This window comes from Podarcis erhardii, assembly GCF_964252035.2.
Source record: "Podarcis erhardii genome assembly, chromosome: 4".
Lineage (NCBI taxonomy): Eukaryota > Metazoa > Chordata > Lepidosauria > Squamata > Lacertidae > Podarcis > Podarcis erhardii.
This window is the reverse complement of record NC_138508.1, coordinates 91,052,335-91,069,706: the sequence shown is the minus strand read 5'-3', so window position 1 is coordinate 91,069,706 and position 17,372 is coordinate 91,052,335. Positions and strand designations below refer to the sequence as shown.

At 44.7% G+C, this 17,372-nt stretch overlaps 1 protein-coding gene across 2 annotated transcripts; it reads right to left on the bottom strand.

Annotated features, from left to right (window-relative positions):
* Nucleotides 1-8,826: 8,826 nt before the first annotated feature.
* Nucleotides 8,827-16,582, bottom strand: DHPS (deoxyhypusine synthase). 2 transcript variants are annotated; one of them, XM_081859195.1, is made up of 10 exons: nt 16,417-16,582; nt 14,565-14,795; nt 13,207-13,371; nt 12,742-12,863; nt 12,013-12,109; nt 11,525-11,611; nt 11,029-11,134; nt 10,723-10,826; nt 9,608-9,733; nt 8,827-9,457 (listed from the first exon to the last, which is right to left on the bottom strand). In XM_081859195.1, exons 2-10 carry the CDS (start codon nt 14,766-14,768, stop codon nt 9,362-9,364), a joined length of 1,107 nt encoding a protein of 368 aa, XP_081715321.1. In that variant the 5' UTR covers nt 14,769-14,795; nt 16,417-16,582; the 3' UTR covers nt 8,827-9,361. The 2 variants fall into 2 exon arrangements, with proteins under 2 accessions (XP_081715321.1, XP_081715322.1); XM_081859196.1 differs by lacking the exon at nt 16,417-16,582 and adding an exon at nt 16,119-16,392.
* Between the last annotated feature and the right edge of the window lie 790 nt (nt 16,583-17,372).

The window sequence follows — 17,372 nt, the reverse complement described above, 5'->3', positions numbered from 1 at the left end:
GCAAGATCTGTTTGAAACACAGGCCACTTCCTACCAACAGTACCTCAAAGAGCTGTGTGTGCAGGGAGTGCATTTAAAAACACAGCAACTAAGCATGGCATTATTGTCCATTTCTGTCACTTGGTGGCACTGGGCTTAGTCGTCTCCAACTAAGCAGTTTCTTATTCTGTTCTTGCTGCAGAATGAAGGAGTTTTCATTCCAAGGCAATCACAGCAACACACATGACTTTACTTGGAAAATAAGCACCTTCTAGCGACAGCCATGTTTGGAACAAGAGGGCTGTCTCCCATTCAGGGGTTCAAATTGGGAATCTGCTCTGGAATGCAGGATATTTTCAGTCCCATGTTTTATAATGGAAGGAATCGCCATGAGCAGATGCAGAAAAAATATTTGTAGAATATTTTTTATAAATCTACAAACAAATATGACGAGTACGTAGCACATGAAAATCAGTGAATTGCAAAAGAGTCTACCTGGGGACCAGCGTCAGTAGGTAGACTCTTTTGCAATTCACTGATTTTCATGTGCTACGTACTCGTCATATTTGTTTGTAGATTTATAAAAAATATTGATATTCGGGTGATCAGGAAAGCAATCAAGGAGCTGCGAAACCTCTGACTCATAGGTCCCCCTCTCCATGAATTTATAGAGTGGTCTTAACTTAAGCAAGAAATTATTTCACACAGACATCTGCACACCTCTACCACACTGCAATAAGGAGATAGTAAATGTCTGTCCCCATAGAATTGTTATAAAGCTTTTTATTTTTAGAAAAAGGGATTCTGGGCCAGATGGATCCTTAGTCTGATCCACCAGTACTACTGAATCAAGTTGCTGTAATTCAAAGTGGTGTTCTAACCCAATGGAAACAACTCAATATTTATTTATTTGCCTATTCGTTTATTTCAAATCTTGCTCGCTCATTCCTTTGGAACTGGCAGCTTGGGGTGTTTATTTCCACATTTTGTACCCAATCTTTGCATAAGCTTACATCTAACAAAAAAGTGTCTTTTAAAAGTGCCAGAATCATACTGGTATTCAAAAGCATACTGCCTCCAAGCAGTTGCCAAATGTTCCAAATGACCAGTACCCTGGTGTTATGATTTGTGTTGTCCTGAGCGTTCAAAGCAAGCTGCATTCTAACTGCCTCAGAACTCCAAGGAGCAGTTGCTACAGTGCTCAGACCAGCTTCAGTCTTCTCAGGTCTTCTCTGAGGTCAGACACGCCATAGAGAAAGCCCTGAAAAAAAGCTCTTGTGTACCAGAGGCTGGCTAAAGAACTGATTTCCTGTAGGTGCATATATGCAGCACTCCTCAGTTCCCCGCCAACATAGCAGTGTTTTCTCAGATAAGGAGAAATTGACTTGTAGTTCCTTTTGTCCTGTCTGAGAGCCAGTTGGTAGGCTTTTGACGTGTGTGTGTGTGTGTGTGTGTGTGTGTGTGAGAGAGAGAGAGAGAGAGAGAGAGAGAGAGAGAGAATGAGGACTAAAGTCAGAAAGGATTCTTTCCTGAACAAGAACAGTAGCTGGTTGGTCTGTTGCACCAAACTTTCTTTCAAGGGTAGAATGTGTAACTTTGGTTGGACCTGACATTTTAACAATGGAGAGGGAAGGGAGGGGAGCATAGGAATGCAGAGGAGGAGTGGACAAGTCAAGAGCCCCCTTATCTGAATGAAGGGGGTCCATGCAACAAAAGGAGTTGTGCAGTTGTACAATTTCTTCACCCCTGGGGAAGTCTGATTCCTGGTACCTAGGATTACAGGCTGAGCAGACTTTTCCATTCCTACATCTCCAGGGGCAAAATGCAGAATTCGCCCTAGAACGATGGCATTGTTTTAGCTGCAGATCACTATTTGCTCAAACTTTAGGAGATGTCCATATGATACTGTGCCTAAGTATGTAATGGCTATCTTTTGTCTGTGTTTTTCTCCAGCATGCCTTCTATCACTAGCCTTCCCAGGACCAAAGCTAAAGTTCCACCCCAGGCACATTATGGCTCCTTTCAATTATGGCTGTTGTGCAGGGTATCCTGTTTTCAGCTGGGTGCCTTTGTCCTGGCTCTTATCTGCTGCATTATGAGCATCTGTTCCACAGCCAATATTGAATGGAGAGTGTGGCAGGTTGAGAACATCCTGGGCAGCAACAAACCTGGCATTGTAGGGATTGGGATCTGGGGTGCCTGTTCCATGTGTAGAATTACAAGGAAGATAATCAACATTATATGCATACCATTAAACGATGAGGAGTCCCTACCCTCTGAAATCATCCTTGCCCAGGACTTGATGCCATTGGCCTCAATTGCCAATGTGGTGACTGTTTTTCGTATGGCCTTTGCGCCATATAACATCTTTAAGCCTGGAAAACACAATGATTTCATTGCTACCTTCTTTTCCATTGGAGCAATTATGGACTTGGCAGCAGGTACGTTTGTTGTCTTTGTCCATGGAGTTTTCTTGGCAGGGATACTGGAGTGGCTTGCCGGTTCCTGATCCAGGTGGATCACGTTTGGTCAAAACTCTCCACTATGACCTGTCCATCTTGGGTGCCCTGCACAGCATAGTTCATAGCTTCTCTGAGTTCTTCAAGCCCCTTCGCCACAGCAAGGCAGTGATCTATGAAGGGATCCATGAAGTGAGAGCTGGACCATAAAGAAGGCTGATGGCCGAATTTTTTTTTTTTAAAGTAATTTTTATTAATTTTACAACATAAACAAAAAACAAACAAACATAACACGACTTCCCCAAACCTCCCCTTCACTGCATCCTTATTTTAAAATTTTTTTAGCAATCCTTCATCCCTTTTTATATTTAATTCTCTTTAAAGCTTTTTTTTTTCTAGATTTCAATTTTTACAGCTATAATTCTTTATATCCAATCCCTTGACATCTTAACATTCCGAAATTTTGCAACAATTTTTAAGATAGATTTTGAATTTTTTCCAGTCTTCTTCCACTGTCTCTCTCTTCTGGTCACGGATTCTGCCGGTCATCTCTGCCAGTCCCATGAATTCAGTCACCTTGGTCTGCCATTCTTCCAGAGTAGGTACTTCTTTAGTCTTCCAATACTTCGCTAAAAGAATTCTTGCTGCTGTTGTTGCGTACATAAAGAATGTTCTATCTTTCTTTGGAACCGTTTGGCCCACCATGCCCAAGAGAAAAGCCTCTGGTTTCTTTATAAATGTCCACTTAAGGACTTTCTTAATTTCATTATAGATCATTTCCCAGTAGGCCTTAATCTTCGGGCAGGTCCACCAAAGATGATAAAAAGTTCCTTCGCATTCATTACACTTCCAGCAATTGTTATTGGGCAAATGATATATCTTTGCAAGCTTGACTGGGGTCATGTACCACCTATAGATCATTTTCATTATATTCTCTTTCAAGGCACTACATGCCGTAAATTTAATACCTGTGGTCCATAACTGCTCCCAGTCAGCAAACATGATATCATGACCAACATCTTGTGCCCACTTAATCATAGCTGATTTAACCGTTTCATCCTGTGTGTTCCATTTTAGCAGCAAATTGTACATTCTAGACAAATTCTTAGTATTGGGTTCTAGCAATTCTGTTTCTAACTTTGACCTCTCCTTCTGAAATCCTAGTTTCCTGTCCTGCTTAAAGGTTTCATTAATCTGGTAATAATGTAACCAGTCTCGGACTTTAGGTTTCAATTTCTCAAAACTCTGTAGTTTCAGGTTTTCACCATCATATTCTATAATTTCACAATATTTTGGCCAATCTGAGTCCATGTTCAGTCTTTTTACCGCCTTGGCTTCCATTGGTGATAACCACCTGGGGGTTTTACTCTCTAACAAATCTTTATATCTATTCCATACATTATACAGTGCTTTCCTAACAATATGGTTTTTAAAGTTTCTATGTACCTTTACCTTGTCATACCATAGATATGCATGCCAACCAAAGTTGTTATCATAACCTTCCAGATCCAGAATATCTGTATTCTCAAGAAGTAGCCATGGTTTCAGCCAGCAGAAAGCTGCTGCTTCATAGTAGAGTTTTAAGTCCGGCAGGGCAAAGCCCCCTCTATCCTTTGCATCGGTCAGAATCTTAAATTTTATTCTGGGTTTTTTGCCCTGCCAGACAAATTTAGATATATCTTTCTGCCACTTCTTGAAACAATCCATCTTGTCTAAAATTTGCAATGTCTGGAACAGAAATAACAATCTCGGCAGTACATTCATCTTGATAACAGCAATTCGGCCTAACAAGGAAAGTCTCAGCCTAGACCATATATCGAAATCTTTCTTCACTTCCAACCAACATTTCTCATAATTATCTTTAAATAAGTTCAGATTCTTAGATGTTAAATTCACCCCCAGATATTTTACTCTTTTTGCAATTTCCAAACCGGTTTCTCTTTGAAAGCTATCTTTTTCCCCCATCGTTAGATTTTTCTCCAAGACTTTTGTCTTATGTTTATTTAATTTAAAACCTGCTACTTGACCAAATATTTCAATCAGTTCCAAGACTCTTTTTGTACTGGCTTCTGGCTGTTGTAGTGTCAAAACTAGATCATTGATGGCCGAAAAATTGATGCTTTTGAATTATGGTGCTGGAGGAGACTCTTGAGAGTCCCATGGACTGCAAGGAGATCAAACCTATCCATTCTTAAGGAAATCAGCCCTGAGTGCTCACTGGAAGGACAGATCGTGAAGGTGAGGCTCCAATACTTCATGAGAAGATTCCCTGGAAAAGACCCTGATGTTGGGAAAGATGGAGGGCACAAGGAGAAGGGGACGACAGAGGACGAGATGGTTGGACAGTGTTCTCGAAGCTACCAGCATGAGTTTGACCAAACTGTGGGAGGCAGTGGAAGACAGGAGTGCCTGGCGTGCTCTCGTCCATGGGGTCACGAAGTCGGACACGACTGAACGACTAAAGAACAACAACATTTGTGGTTTTTTTTTAATAATTTTTTTCCAAATTTAAAACAAAATAACAAACATACATCAACAAACAAAAACATACAAACAAGTATAATTTCATATCCTCATTTTCATACGCCTTCTTTCTCGGACTTTCAGCAACCCTTTACTCCAATTAAATTGTAACTTATTTTCATTCTCAATCTCATCTTAATTCATCGAACAGTTTCAGCTGTAATTCTGCATCTTCCTTTCCCTTGACATTTTAGCACTCATCAATTTTAAAACAGTTCTTAAGATAAGCTTTAAATTTCTTCTAGTCTTCCTCCACCGTCTCTTTCTCTTGGTCACGGATTCTGCCAGTCATTTCTGCCAATGCCATAAAGTCAATCACTTTCGTCTGCCATTCTTCCAGTGTAGGTAATTCTTGTGTCTTCCAATACTTTGCTAGAAGAATCCTTGCTGCTGTGGTAGTGTACATAAAAAAAAGTCTTGTCCTTTCTTGGCACCAGTTGGCCGACCATGCCCAAAAGAAATGCCTCTGGTTTCTTATGAAAAGTACATTTAAGTACCTTCTTAATTTCATTATAAATCATTTTCCAAAAGGATTTAATCTTTGGGCAGGTCCACCAAAGGTGAAAGAAAGTGCCTTCAGTCTTATTACATTTCCAACATTTATTACATTTCCAACATTTATTATTGGGCAAATGATAAATCTTCGCAAGCTTGACTGGGGTCATGTACCACCTGTAAATCATTTTCATAATATTTTCTCTTAAGGCATTACATGCCGTAAATTTAATGCCGGTGGTCCATAACTGTTCCCAGTCAGCAAACATAATGTCATGACCAATGTCCTGTGCCCATTTAATCATGGCTGATTTAACTGTCAGAACAACAACATTTGTACTTATTTTCATTTCAGAACAACAACATTTGTACTTATTTTCATTTTGTGGAATCTGCATTCTATATTAACAAAGGAAGGAATTCAGCTTCCTGAGGTTTTGGGAGTGCCTCCCATTCTAACAGAACAACATGTTGGAATTTCTGTCTATGTGGGGCTTATTGCTGCAGTTTCACACCGCTTAAGTGTGAAACTTGAGAATATTTTTGGGAAATGAGTGAAATAAACACTTCAAAGGAAAAATTTGTAAATGACCCAGAAAGTGTTAGACACTGAAAACCCAACAATGAGGCTGAAATGCAGGTAGTATTACTCTTCTATGCAGGTAGTATTACTCTTCCAGCGAATGCAATGGCTCTCTCTACCCTTTTATATCTTTGATTCTTCTCCTCCAGCCTCAGCTTCCCACCCACTTTCCTGTCTTTCCCTCCGCAGCATCCCACAAGGAGCATGCCCAGTCTGAATCTAACCCAAGGAAATTAACCCATCCTTAAAGGAAAAAAAACTATTTAAAAAGCCTGAGTAGAAGATCCTTCGTTCCCACACCATCTGGATTGGGATACTGGCATGGGGCTTCCAATTGTGGCTTAGATCTAGGCTGAGCTCCTTATGGCTGCAGTTTGCATTGGGGAAAAGGCCTTCTAACTACAGTGGTGCCCCGCAAGACGAATGCCTCGCAAGACGGAAAACCCGCTAGACGAAAGGGTTTTCCGTTTTGGAGGTGCTTCGCAAAACAAATTTCCTATGGGCTTGCTTCGCAAGACAAAAATGTCTTGCGAGTTCCTGCGGGGTTTTTTTCCCCTTCCCCCCCCCTTTTTCTAAGCCGCTAAGCCGCTTATCTGCTTATCCGCTAAGCCGATAAGCCGCTAAAAGCCGCTAATAGCGCTAATCCACTAAGCCGTCAATGGGCTTGCTTTGCAAGACGAAAAAACCGCTAGACGAAGAGACTCGCGGAACGGATTAATTTCGTCTTGCGAGGCACCACTGTACCCAAACCAGGGGGTCCTGACCAGTGCTTGTTTTTTTAAAAAAATGTTTCGGGGTACTCTCACTTTGACTCAAGAAAATCACCATTTTATAGTTCAAACAGGGAAAAATAAGTACAGTAAATGGACAAAAGTACAAAGATTCACAAGATGTTTAGGTGTATGCATACCCCTGTGCCCCCCCGGAAAAAAAGCACTGGTCCTGCCCCAAATTGGAACCCCACCCCCAGCCAGAAAGCTATGAATGAAAAAGTATGCAACACAAGGGGCTGTGCCCTTGCTCGCTTGCTCACCAAACCTCTGCCATCCACACCATTAGCACCCTAGACTTTTTACTTTTCACCCTATGCAATTACTAAGCTTGCTTTTGACCTTTTCAATCTCATTTATAAAGCTACGTTCTTCTATCCTGCAGTTGTTTTGCCCTGGTTTTCACCTTCACAGTGCAGCACTCTTTAGAGCATTTATAGTTCATCATCTCAATCCTGGCCTTGCACAAAGTCAGGGTAGAAATGGTGGTTTTAAATAGCAGTGGTGTGAATAAAATAGGGATGCGGGAACTCGGGACAGTTCTTTTTTTAAACATAGGAGTAATAGCAGCGATGGGTAGGACACAGAAGCGAATACCAAAAAGTTAACACAACAGAGCCTTTCCAAACTTCCTTCTTGTTGTGCACAAACCTTCTTTAAAGGGCCACATCTCCTGCTCTCTACTCAAAGCTCTGCCATTTTGTAAATCTCTCCGTTTCTCTCCACAACCAGACTGTTTAAATCAGCCACTTCCCCACTTTCAGTGTCTCTCCCTTTTTGCTATACAGTGGTACCTCGGGTTAAGAACTTAATTTGTTATGGAGGGCTGTTCTTAACCTGAAGCACCACTTTAGCTAATGGGGCCTCCTGTTGCCGCTGCGCCACCACTGTACTATTTCTGTTCTCATCCTGAAGCAAAGTTCTTAACCCGAGGTACTATTTCTGGGTTAGCGGAGTCTGCAACCTGAAGCGTCTGTAACCTGAAGCGTATGTAACCCGAGGTACCACTGTACTCAAAACTTCTCCTTCTTCCATTCCTGTCTCACGTTACAAGATAAAGGATGCAGAGACCTCAAATATTCCAACTGTATTAAGGTACTTTACTCAAACCTTGGCCATTGCTTAAAACTGCCATTTTCCTTTCAGCTCTATTTCTGTTCTAAACCGCTTTTCTCCTCACCATCACCAGGCCATTGGTGGTACTGGGCAGCTTGTCTTCTCTATGGCTCCCCTATACTGCTCCTACTTCATGCAAATCCAGGACTGTGATGCAGCACTGCAAATGGCGGCTGCGTGACGACAGGCATACAATTTTATGTATATAGCAAGAAATGCCAGGTATGTTTTGTGCATTTAAATGCATATCTGAGGGACAGAGTACAGCTGTGTTTTAAATGGAATATGTGCTAGGGTGTTTATTCATATATGCATCTTCATCCATCCACTATATGGAAGTATATTGGGGTACACCTTCCATGAAACAATGCAATGTGGACAAGACTGAATCTGCAGTCCGATATGCATTTGGATGCACATCCAATTTATGAATGCAGTTCTAACTATACAAACTGCATACCATACAAACCATTGGTCCATTTCTCTCACTACCATGTAATTGGACTGACAGTGATGTTCTTGGGCAACACTGCTATCTCAGAACCTTTTAAATAAAATGCTAAGAACGGAATGTAGGATCTTGTGGTTACAAAGCAAGTACACCACACCTGAGCTACTACCCCTTCTCCACTGTCAACTTGAATTAATGTAAAGGTGTGAATGTCCTTTGAGGCTCAAGTCAACCGGCAATGCAATTCATTTCTTTCAATGGTATATCCAAGCTGGAGCTCAACTTTCAATAAATAAAAATTCTACCCATTTCAGCCAAGCAAAAATGAACTGCTCTGATTTTCTTTAGCCTTCCCTTGTCGTTATAAGGCCCACAGAAGAGCAGGTCTTTAATAGTTGGGTTTTGGGCACAGTACGCCAACTCTAGCAAAAACAAAAGCACTCGCATACATTTAAAGACTACAGTGGTTTATTCGGAGGCTGGGGGATCTCAAGCAGATTCCAGATGGACACACGTCATATCAGTAAATAAAAGAGACAGAGAAGAAAATCCAAGAATTAAAATGAAGTGGGCAGGGAGGCCATGAACAGAGAGATACTGCTGGGCCAGTTGTTAAAGGGAGGGGGGAAAATGTCAACTTCAGACTCCAAGGACCATCCTACTATCACGAAAGCGGCATGCTGGAGAGGCAGGTATATCACCAAGTGTCTCAGAGTGTATAGGGTTTGCAAGAGCAAAAAGAGAGAAACACTATCCTCTCGGCAGGCTCATGAGGAGGATGGGTTGCGATTACACACAAGTAACAGACGGCCACTTTCTGAGACTGGGGCTCAGCTTCTATTCAGCATGGAGGAGAATGCTGTCGTGCTAATGGTTCGACTGCCTTCCATTCATTCAAACAGATGTTGCAAAACAGTCTCAGTACAGGTGCCAGCAGCTGCAGTGGTATGTGGGAGAAGCACATGGGCACGCAGCAGTCCGCAGCTTAGTCGTTTTGCTTCTCTGGAGCAAAGGCATTTGGTTTCTGTGCAAAGGTTTCCGCAACCAGCAGTGGGAAAACCAGGGAAGCATCAGCATAAACCTGTCAAGAGAAGAATACCGAAGAGTGCCTCTCCTCAAGAGCTTTTCATTTGTTTACTCTAAAACTCACCGGTCTTGCCGATGGCAAGTTCCATGTCCCACCCCTGCCAATACCATGATCTGCCAGTCCCCTCCTTTCCCCCGCATGTACCTTGACAGGCTTGGCATCCATGCGGATCTTCCCCCAGGAAACTGCTTCATCAGGCCGAGCTCCTGAGTCTGAGCCATCAAACTCCTGTGCCGTGTTGACGTATACAGAAAAGTCGGCACCGTTTCTCTGAGGAGGTACAATAATTGGTGACATCAGACATACGGAGCAGAATTGGCTCAGTGGTAACCAAAGGTCTGCTTGCACAGCAAATCTGATACCAAATACAACTGTTCCACATATGGACTTGGAGATAAGCGGAGATGCATATACAAAACTACCTTATATCAATTTAAGACAAGTGGTCCGTTTATTGATCTTTTAATTGCAATTGGAGGGGGGAGAGGAAGGGGAAACTGGGATACAAAGCATATCAATTTAAGATGAGTGGTCCAATTAGCACAAAAGCACTATGAGATTTCATACAGAGTTCTTTCCTCATGGCCAAGATCCTTTTAAAAAGATGGCAGGAACCGAACCTGTGTGCAAAATGTGTACTCATTCACTGAAATATGGGCTCCCTTCCCCCAAATATCAGGAACTTCCAAGACTCAGCCTGGGAAGCACTTGAAAGTTGCATGGGGCGGGGTGCCTTGGAGTGAACCACTCAAGGCTTAATAGGTTCAATGAGCCTATATAGCTTGGCAGGACTTATGCAGCATATGAATTCATTGCTAACCAGTGGCCATGTCAGCTGAGTGGCCATGTCAGCTGAGAAGATTCCACCTAAACATTAGGAAGAACTTCCTGACAGTAAGAGCTGTTTGACAGTGGAATTTGCTGCCAAGGAGTGTGGTGGAGTCTCCTTCTTTGGAGGTCTTTAAGCAGAGGCTTGACAACCATATGTCAGGAGTGCTCTGATGGTGTTTGCTGCTTGGCAGGGGGTTGGACTCGATGGCCCTTGTGGTCTCTTCCAACTCTATGATTCTAATGGAAGTTCAACAGCATCTAGAATTAGCTCCCCATGCCCAAAGCCAGCCAGCAAGCAGCATCATGCCATCTCAACCCATGCGTCTTTGTTCTACAAACGCATACCATGCTTTTGCAACATCTTCCACCCCAAAGAAACTCTGCCTTTCTGCACTGTGCATTTGTCCCTACTGCACGATCTGCCTCACCATGAGGTTGGCGTTAGCAATGTGGTGCTTGACAAGTCCTCCTCCCAAGATGATCATTCCTGTTTTCCGGGCAAATATGGCCTGCGTATTGATGAGCCTCAGATCTGAGAGAGATATAAGTTTAAGTATTAAACAAGCAGCACAGTAAACAGTGTCATACTTTGGGGGTTGGTAGACCCAGAATGTCTGGTACACAGCATACAGATTCCACTAGCTGTCTCCCTTCCTCTGAAAGTAGAAACCAGTGGTAGGTACATAACAGAAACCAGGGAGAGACTTACTTATGTTGCACAAATCTCAGCTCACCTTCCACAATGTCCAGCACAAGGCCTGGTTTCTTATAGGAGTGGAAGAAAATCATGTCCCCCAGGGAACCATCAGTCAACGCTGGACTCAGTACAGGGATGCTGTTCTGCCAGGAACACAATTAGCATTATAAGCGGAAGTGGGTATTTATTTCATATGGCAGAGGTATCCTGGAAGGGAGGGCAGAGCGTGGGAGTGGGAGACAGACTTGAAATGCAGAAAAGTAGTAAATGCACAACACAGAACTATGCCTTAATGGTTGGATGGTAGGGGTCAAGGCTACCAGCTGGGAAATGAATGGGATTACGAAGCCAGAAAAATAATAGGCTATGCCATATCACATACATAGGACAGACCCTCAGATGATTGAAGAGTGGAAGGCAGGCATCCCATCAGGAAGTGACAAACAAGCAGCATTTCAGCCAGATTACTGGAAGCTAATCTTAATGAAAGGTGAGACATGGAACTTAAAACACAGAAGACTTCCTCAGCCTACCTTTTGTGCCCAGTAATAGACAGATTCGGGATTGTTGATTTCCTTGCCAAGCCGAGCAATGAACTTTGATGGAGTCCACTTCACCCCCTGAAAAGCAGGGAGACAGACCACAACTTCAGACTATGCCAACTTCTCCCCAGATTGGTGGGCAAGCTAAGATCCAGGGTGAACCTGCACAGTCTTAATACATGCGATTTCAAAGAAAAAGAAAAGAAAAATCCTCTATGTGGGAGCAAATAAGAAGCCCAACAATACTGGCAGGGGGGAAAAATGGCCTTGAGATCACACACTAGATAGAATAAGACATGTCTCCGTTGCTGTTTCATCCTCTTCCATGCTGGGAGTTTTCCTTTTCCAAAGATGAGGCCAGAACTCACGGCAGACAGCTCTCAAGTGTATTTTGCAATTACCACGTTGTGGATATACATGGGGGGTGGAGAAAGAATAATAGCACAAAGGCACACCATTCCTAACATTTCAACTCTCACCTCTGTGTCCTGCTCTGTCACCATCTGGTCCAGGATTGGCATCAGCCAGTCCTCAAACTTGCAGTAATTGTCATTGGGCACCAGCAGATTCCCAATCCTGGAGAAGAGGAGGACACAGCTGGGAAGTAAAGCCTGGCTAGGGACTTTGCCCCACCTTGCTCCTTCCTCCCGCAGAAGTTAAAACATACAGTCAATGCCCTCCCTGCAGCAGTGTATGAGACTGGTTGGATCATACAAACCAGAGGAAACCCAGAAGGGATCAATTTCTCTGGTCACAAATAAATCACCCATCTTGTTTCCCAATGGTGGCCATCAGATCATCAGCCCTCCCCACTACAAGTAGAGGTAAACGACCCCTGGATGGTTAAGTCCAGTCAAAAGCAACTATGGGGTTGCGGCGCTCATCTCGCTTTCAGCCCAAGGGAGCCGGTGTTTGTCCACAGACAGCTTTCTGGGTCATGTGGCCAGCATGACTAAACCGCTTCTGGCACAACGGAACACTGTGATGGAAACCAGAGCGCACGGAAATGCAGTTTACCTTCCCGCCATGGTGGTACCTATTTATCTACTTGCACTGGTGTGCTTTCGAACTGCTAGGTTGGCAGGAGCTGGGATAGAGCAAAGACAGGCCACCCCGTTGCGGGGATGGATCGGCAAACCCAAGAGGCTCAGTGGTTTAGACAACAGCGCCACCCACACCCGTCCCCTTCCCACTACCCCTGCTGGTACCTGTTAATCCCACTCTGTCGCAGTTCCTTTCCACGCAAGCTGAAGTCTCCAACGTAAGTGGGTGCCAAGCATTTGATGAGATCTTCTTCCACGCCACCTGCTGTGGTCACCAGCACATCCACCTACACAAACCAAAGAATGTGGGCTATAGTGCTTGCCAAGACTTGCAGCTATGAGCATCCTTTAGACCCAAGTTCTATAAAGGGATTAATCCATCCTTAAGTCATGAAGCACCAGTAGCCAGTATCTCTTTCCCATAAGCGGAGGTAGTTTCTTTAAAGTTCTCTCCATCCCATTAGAAGATGGCATACAATGTTTATCATGAGAACATACGAGAGAGACAAGAATGATATTGGTGTAGAAAACCAGGGATTCTTCTCTACCCTTTTGCAACCACATAACTGAAAAGGAAGATTTTTCCTTGATATACAGAAGGAGGAAACACCTCCCAGGTTTGGACAATACCATGTTGTGTTGCACCAGAAAGCGGATGGTCTCACGGACACCTGAGCTGATGAGGTTGGAAGTGAAGCCCAAGAAGATTGTACAGCCTGTTAGGTGGCGGGAACAGGGATTCAAGTCGGCATGGTTCCCTTCATCCTCGGCCAGTGGCGTCAGCTTCGCTTCTATCTGTAAGGAAGAACCCAACTATCTGAATCAAGCTTCAGTACAACAGCACAATGCAGGGACTGAACTAAATGGCAATGCCACAAAGTTTAGCACATCATCGCCCTAAATAGCTAAGTACAAACAGCAAGAAGTTTGCTAGTAACATATGAAGGAAGCAAAACAAAAACAAAAACTGGTGAACAGTTGTAGAGAACTGAGCGTAGCATCAATGCACAAAATACGCAGATTTGGAGAAAAATACTGGTTTGGCCACTTTATCTTCAAATCAGAAAACGTGATCATCAGAAAAGGAGATAAATGTAAACTGCAGTTTTTTTAACAACAACAACAACAACAATAATTTTTATTTATACCCCACCCTCCCCAGCCAAGGCCGGGCTCAGGGCAGCTAACAAGCAATAATAAAAACAAGTTGAATGAATACAACTTAAAAACAAGATTAAAATACAACATTAAAATATTAAAATGCAGCCTCATCACAGGAAGAGAAAGGAAAAAGAAAGAGGGGGAGGGAATCAAATTGGCTCCAAGCCAAAGGCCAGGCAGAACAACTCTGTCTTACAGGCCCTGCAGAAAGAAATCAGATCCTGCACGGCCCTAGTCTCATGAGACAGAGCGTTCCACCAGACCGGAGCCAGTGTTGAAAAGGCCCTGGCTCTGGTTGAAGCCAATCTAACTTCCTTAGGGCCCGGGACCACTAGGGTGTTGCTATTTATGGACCTTAAAGTCCTCCATGGGGCATACCGGGAAGTATTGAAGCCACTGAAGGTATTGACTGTGTGTTCTCAATCCATGCAATCAAAGTAGGACTTTCCTATCAATCAATGTAGATGTTTATGAACATCATACCAGCTCAGACTTATAAAATACTGTTCACACTCAAGGCTTAGAGCTAATAGGACTATGGAATATTGCTGGGAAAGGGTAAAAAAAAGTAGCCAACTTCAGTGTTGTCTTACTCTTAGCACTGTATGTGTAGATGGGTGTTGTCTCTCTTTGTGCAAGATACATGACTGGTGTCAGAGAAGAATGCTGTGATGTACACAAGACCGTACATGCAGGAATTTATAGAGCTCTATGTGCTGCAGCAAAGCAGCAAGCTAACTCCACAGTTATGAGATCCAGCCCAATATTCCTCCTTCCTACCTGATCTACCCCAGTTCTCACCATCAGGACTCATCCTGGCTACTCACCATGCGGTTGATCTCGTTCACAGCCTGCCCAAAGCTGGTAGCCTGGAAACCCGTGGTGAGGTAAGACTGGAGCAAGGCATGATAGTCTAATCCACGGTCAAAGTCATAGCCATGCACTGTCAAGCTCCCCTCAGGTAGTCCCTCACTGGGCTTCAGCACAGCAGCCACTGCCCCAGCAGGTAGGTCGCCTGCCACATTCTCCATCAGGTGAACACTGGGGAGGCTGGCGCCCTAGGACAAAGATCGTTAATTAAGAAGACTCCTGAAAAAGCATGCTTTCAAAACTTCTCGCCATGTGAGTACAGTGGTACCTCGCAAGACGAAATTAATCCGTTCCGTGAGGCTCTTCGTATAGCGGTTTTTTCGTCTTGCGAAGCAAGACCATTGACAGCTTAGCGGATTAGCGCTATTAGCGGTTTAGCGGCTTTTAGCGGATCAGCTGATAAGCGGCTTAGCGGCTTAGGAAAAGGGGGGGAGGGGAAAAAACCCACAGGAACTCGCAAGACATTTCGTCTTGCAAAGCAAGCCCATAGGGAAATTCGTTTTGCGAAGTGCCTCCAAAACGGAAAACCCTTTTGTCTAGCGGGTTTTCCGTCTTGCGAGGCGTTCGTCTTGCGGGGCACCACTGTATGTTCATTTTTCATATGGCCTAGTCCTTTCCCCGCCCACCCCCCTAATATTCTTAAAAGGGTCTTTTCTCCTGTCTTCAGAGAGTAGCTGGAAGCGGGGAGGCAGAAAAAGATCCTCCTTTCCTTCCACTCTGCAGTCTTAATCTGAAATCTTAGGCGCAGTACTGCACCCAGAACTCAGAAACTACCTGCGCTAATGAAATTCCCTGTTGCAAAATGGGAATTTCAGACACTGTGGAAACAACAATTTGCATCATCTGTCAACTTCAAGTATTCTGGAAAGGCTCGTTCCCCACACCCCCACAATGAAGAACGTCCCTGAACAATTCTTCCCAGTTGAGCAAAAATACAGACAGCGGTTCAAATTCTTGGCCAGCAGCGGCAGGACATGATGTAAGACCATGACCAGCGCTGCAACCCCAACCACAGTGCTCACGCCAACAACAATATGGTGCCGTTGTTAATCCTTATTGCATTGCAGGGAGTTGGGTTAAATGACCTTCCAACATTTTGACTTCACCCCCAAAGATGCACTCCTTTATTGTCAGAGGGATGCCAATGAATGCTGAATTATTATTATTATTATTATTATTATTATTATTATTATTATTATTATTATTATTATACAAAGAATTATTATTAATAATAATTATTATTAATAATTAGTATTAATAATTATTATTACTTTATTGCATTGCAGGGGGCTGGTCTAGACGACCCCTGGGATGAATTCGACAGATGCATTCAAAGCAGGAGGGAAAAAGAAATGCAAATAAGCACTTTCCCGGCCCCGCCCCTCGCCCCGCCCACAGCGCAGCTATAGCCCCGCCCAGACCGCTTTGGCAAACCGGTTCCCGAAGCGTCTGCCTCCTCTGCGGCAGCGCGCGCATGCGCCTGGGGGCGGGGAGCGCGAGGCGAGGCTCACCTGCGACCTGAAGTGGTACAGCCCGGAATTCTGCCGCCGCCGCTTCCTGCATAATGCCCAGGGTCGGTTCCAAATATTACGGAGGGGGGGGGGAAATGTGTGGGTGAGAGAAAGAGAGAAAGACAGGGAACCGAAAGGGCTCCTGTCACCACAGGGTAGGCTTGCTTAGCGCCATGTTCCCCTGTCAGGAGGAGTATTGAAGGCTCTCCTCGCCGGCTTGCGAGGAGGCCCCTTCTGCCCCTCACGCGGCGGCGGGGCCGGGAAGCGGGACAGCGCGCGAAGGGAACGGCGGCCTTACCTCATAGAGCCGGGCCCGACCAGCCAATGGCCTCCTCTCGCTCCCCGCGCTGGTTCTACGCAGGCGCTCTCCTCGCCGCCTCACGGAGATGCCGCGGGAAGCTCCTCATGGCGGCGCAGGGGAGCGGAAGGGGTTAAACGCCGGCGGCGGCGGGAGGGGGAGGCGCTCGCGCGTCGCTCGGACTTGTTTCTTTTTACCTTCTTGCTCCTTTAAGGAAGTGGGCGGGGTTTCGGGGGAGGAAAGCGCAGGCGCTGCGCTGCGTCGGAGGCTAGCTTCAAGTAAGGGCGGAAGTGGTATGTGCTGCATAGAGATGCTTTGGGCATCTGAGAAGGTGCAGGTAGTGCGTGGGTCCCCGGGGGGGGGGCGGGGGGGGCAAGGCAAGGGTCCAACCGCCCCCCCCGCAAAGCAGGAATCTTACACCCAACATATTCCCCCTTCCAAGTTTATGCTGTTGCATATAATAATAATAATAATAATAATAATAATAATAATAATAATAATAATAAATTATTTGTACCCCGCCCATCTGGCTGGGTTTCCCTAGCCACTCTGGGCGGCTTCCATAGAAACCAAAAATACACTAAAATATCACAGATTAAAAACTTCCCTGAACAGGGCTGCCTTAAGATGTCTTCTGAATGTCAAGTAGTTATTTATCGCTTTGACATCTGATGGGAGGGCGTTCCACAAGGCGGGTGCCACTACCGAGAAGGCCCTCTGCCTGGTTCCCTGTAGCTTTGCTTCTTGCAATGAGGGAACCGCCAGAAGGCCCTCGGCGCTGGACCTCAGCGTCCGGGCAGAACGATGGGGGTGGAGACGCTCCTTCAGGTATACTGGGCTGAGGCCGTTTAGGGCTTTAAAGGTCAACACCAGCACTTTGAATTGTGCTCGGAAACGTACTGGGAGCCAATGTAGGTCTTTCAAGACCGGTGTTATGTGGTCTCGGCGGCCGCCCC